Source organism: Centruroides sculpturatus, unplaced genomic scaffold, assembly GCF_000671375.1.
Source record: "Centruroides sculpturatus isolate CEXI.00-Female unplaced genomic scaffold, Cexi_2.0 scaffold1280, whole genome shotgun sequence".
Taxonomy (NCBI): domain Eukaryota; kingdom Metazoa; phylum Arthropoda; class Arachnida; order Scorpiones; family Buthidae; genus Centruroides; species Centruroides sculpturatus.
In genome coordinates, this window is record NW_019385451.1 from 92,415 (window position 1) to 96,379 (window position 3,965).

At 31.9% G+C, this 3,965-nt stretch overlaps 1 protein-coding gene across 4 annotated transcripts; it reads left to right on the forward strand.

The window, feature by feature from the left end:
- The first annotated feature begins 980 nt into the window (after window positions 1-980).
- LOC111639137 lies at window positions 981-3,000 on the forward strand. 4 transcript variants are annotated; one of them, XM_023384923.1, is made up of 8 exons: window positions 981-1,039; window positions 1,117-1,186; window positions 1,258-1,554; window positions 1,620-1,675; window positions 1,807-1,932; window positions 2,210-2,450; window positions 2,519-2,643; window positions 2,757-3,000. In XM_023384923.1, the coding sequence occupies exons 2-7, from the start codon at window positions 1,150-1,152 to the stop codon at window positions 2,620-2,622; spliced, it is 861 nt and encodes a 286-aa protein (XP_023240691.1). In that variant the 5' UTR covers window positions 981-1,039; window positions 1,117-1,149; the 3' UTR covers window positions 2,623-2,643; window positions 2,757-3,000. The 4 variants fall into 4 exon arrangements, with proteins under 4 accessions (XP_023240691.1, XP_023240692.1, XP_023240689.1 ...); XM_023384924.1 differs by having other exon boundaries at window positions 1,001-1,186; window positions 1,258-1,353; window positions 1,411-1,554; XM_023384922.1 differs by having other exon boundaries at window positions 1,009-1,039; window positions 1,092-1,186.
- The last annotated feature ends 965 nt before the right edge of the window (window positions 3,001-3,965 follow it).

Consider the following 3,965-nt stretch of genomic DNA (forward strand, 5'->3'; position numbering starts at 1 on the left):
ATATTCTTCGCATTGCAAAATGACATACGCATGCGTCAGGAACTTCTGTTCGAACAAACCTCACCTGCCGTCCGGGTCGGCGATTTTAAAAAGGTGGCAACAGTAGCACGGAATTATTTTATTACTTATTCTGTGACGAAACTGAATTTTAGTCTTTTAAATTGAGACACCTAAATAAGGGGGGACGAATTTTTTTCCGCCCCGGACGGCTGACACCCACGCTACGCCACTGCCTAATCGCTTAATTATTTAACTACTTCTTAAGCAGAAATAAGTCGAAACCGGTTACTTTGTACTCGAAAATTTGTAGTCTCGGGAAAAAAGTGAAAAGACAATACACCGCTTCCACTCCGCCACTAATATTCCAATATACAATAGCGATCTTATCTTTTTTTCACGTGTAGTATAGAAATTTGTAATAAGATACACAATGCGGTTATAATAAAATATTGTGCGATTATTTTCATATAATTAAAATTAATATTTTTTTATTTTTTAGAAAATGCAAGGGAAGCAACACATCCACCGCTTCCAATGACAGCACGCTACTGGAACCCACGACCAATTCCCATTGTTCAGTGGTTTTCCTTTGTCGATCCCAATAAGCCGGAAGGAACTTTAACAAAATAAATTTAGTTTAGAATAAATTCCATTGGATCCTGATTTAAATTGCAGACAATCCTTCATAATTCATAATTATAAAAAACGTTTTGAAAAATTAAAATTAAATTATTTACATTCTTAATTTTAAAAAATGGCGTTCACTTGAACACTAAACAAAATGAATAATGGCCGAATTATTAAATATTTTAATTTAAAAATTTATTTACAGGATTACAATGAATTATTGTAAGAATATTTAAATTTAAGATAAAAAAATAATTATCCAGAAAATAATCATTTTACATTCAAATTAATCGATATTTAATTAAGATGGCAAAATTTACATAAGTTCAGTGGCACAACCCTTAAGAGTACTTCTTTAATTAATTAAGTGTGGAAGAAGTGGATTAATTTAACAATTTTAGTGGTTTAGATGGTAATTTGATTTTAAATTTACGTGCAAGTCAATATATTTCGTTAATTTTTAGATTTTTAATTACCTTTCAATCGAAGTTTCTAAGGATCTATCATTACATCAACTAAATCATGGAAGAGGAATCACCTAGTGAGTTTGAAGAGTGTTGTAAGTATATTTGTTTGTATTCTTGTAATTATAATTCTTTTTTGTGTTGGTTAAGTAAACTTTATCTTCAGCCGGAGATGATTATTCAGGGAGTTCTGATTCTGATGAGTATTTGGACTGTGAGAGGCAATGTCCAGTATGTTCAGAATGGCGCACTGACTTTCAAGGTAAAGCTTGTCCCGGTTGTACAGAGTTTTTTGAACAATGTGTGAGAAACTTTGAAGAACCAATTTGTTATAGGCGTGGAAACTATTGCGATAACTGTACGTATGGAAACTATTGCGATAACAAGAATCAAAAACGTTATTGCAACTATTGTCGATTGAACAGATGTTACAAAGTAGGAATGAAAGTAATAGATGTTTATGGTACGTAGTACTTTAATGGAAGATAATTTTTTTCACTTAATAATGACACACGTTTCTAACGACAGGATACATTGATGGCTATACAAATGCTCTTCGAGTAAGGTTAAACGAAGAATGCCAGGTAAAACCATTCTTATTTTCAATTCGGGGTAGCGGGAAACTGTTAAGTTCGTGTTCTGTTAGGTTTTTTTTTTTTTTTGTATTCTACAACGTTGTTTTTCAAAATATTTTTGTTTACAATGCTGTTTTTAGGGGAGGAAACTTGACAATGGAGTAAGGTGGAAGAAAGCACGAGATCAATTTTATGACCTTAGAGATAATTTTCATAATTGGATTTGTTGTTTCCGCGACTTTCAAATAATGAGAAGATGCGATCAAGTAAGATGTTATGAAATTTTGTTTCGTTGTATCTTCAGCAATCTTGTGAAAACCCCCACCTATAGAACTTTAATCTGTTTACATATTAAATTCTCCATTACTGGGGAGTTAAAATCTTTATTTACCCCTTCCACCTTTTAGTGAAAACAAAGCTGAGATTTAAACAAAATTCCCTTCTGGAATGAGTTTTTTAAGTTTACTGCTTAAGAATGATGATGGGTTTTATCTGATGACGAAACCTTCCTTTTTCCTAATGGTTTATTTTTAATTTTTGTAGGTTAGTTTAAGAGAAAAATATAAATACAGAGGACTTATAATGGAAATAGTCCAACAATCACTGGAAGCGCACATGGTGCTGAGATTTGAGAATTTCTTCTGGAATCCTCTCAAATATCACAGTTCCCTCATCATCGATTTAATTAGCGGTATTCTAAAACTAACGCTGAAACTGCGCCTTTGTTACTATGATGGAGCAAACATTAATAAAATGAAACTAAAGTTAATATTGAGGGACGACGGTAAGTAATTATTGAAAAATATGTCTAAAAAATTTTTCTATGAAATCTAATTCTTGTGCACACGACAGACTTCAACGTTGAGTTAAGTCAGCTGGAAAATAATAACTTAACAGAGTTAAAGTATATGCTAAATGATATAGAAGAAAAATTTACAGAAGCAATAAAGAATTAAATGGTTGTCTGGGATTCTGTTGTAAGTTATTTTTTGCTTGTTTTTTACTTTAAAAATTTTAAATTCCTGTTCGATAAATTTGGGAAATTGTCTAAAATGTAGTTAATTTTTAAAAATGCCCTTTTTATTTGTAGGACGAGTATTACTTTTAAAATGATATATGTATAAAACGTAATCTACGTCTGTAAAATGTAAATGGAACCACTCAACTTTTAAGAAATAATTGTAATGTTTTCAAATTTATATATATGAAATTCTATTGTTTATTTTAACTTGTGATCGTCTCCGCGCTAGAAATAAAATGAGCTTTGTTCAACCTTTTTAACTGCGTATTCAATGAACTCCATTGTACATGTTTACTTGAATAAATTTTAAAAATTCACGTGTACATTGTGTAAACATTTTTAACGTAGGAAATAAATTTCCTACTTGTTTAATTAATTTTTTTATGTCAAGGATTTGTTTCAAAGTAAATCTACATCAAATCGGAGGTGAAGTCTTTGATGGAAAACTTCCATCCATCTTTGATGGATCTTGATGGATTTGATGGACCATCCATCTTTGATGGAAGTTTTCCTCAATTTTTGCTGTCTTTGATGGAAAACTTCCATCAAAGACAGCAAAAATTGCAAACTTCCTAACGCAGTTTGCAATTCTTGCCAATTAAACACAAGAATGCTGTAGCATGATATGAACTATGAAAGTCTAAAAAAAAAAATAACTGAAATTTAACAGGACAATAAGAAGTTTAATGTCTGTGACGTTTAATATAAAATTTTGAAAAACCCGGTGCTCCTACGAATCTTCCTAGTAGGCAATCCTGTGTTACACAATAAGCCAGTGGTGCAAGGATTTCCAAGGAGTTTTTAGGGAGTCCGTTTTCGAAGGGTCATTTGACTACGCGACATGAAACAAAATAGGTTAAGAACCTCCCCCTACATAAAATTAAACTGTCCGTCCAGCTATAATCTAAACAGACAACTAAGAGCAAGTCTTTAGTACTCGGCAAAAGGGCACTTTGCTTTATAACTAAGAATTCGCACGATCATGAAAGATCATTTGAATGTAATTTAAGTAAATTGCATAAGATTTGAAAAAATTATACGAAATAACCAAAATCCTTGCATTCAAATTTTGAGGAAGCATAACAAAACCTCGACACGTGCGAACCTCACTGGACACGGGATGGCCCAAGTATCTGTATGTTATCTAGAATTAAGTGATGAACCGGCAAAATTTGATCGCGAATCAAAAACAAGCGTGATGAAAGAGGATAATTCCAGAAATTTGGATAAAACGGAAATTTGGAGTAATTAATTCCAAATTTCCGTTTTTATCGTTAA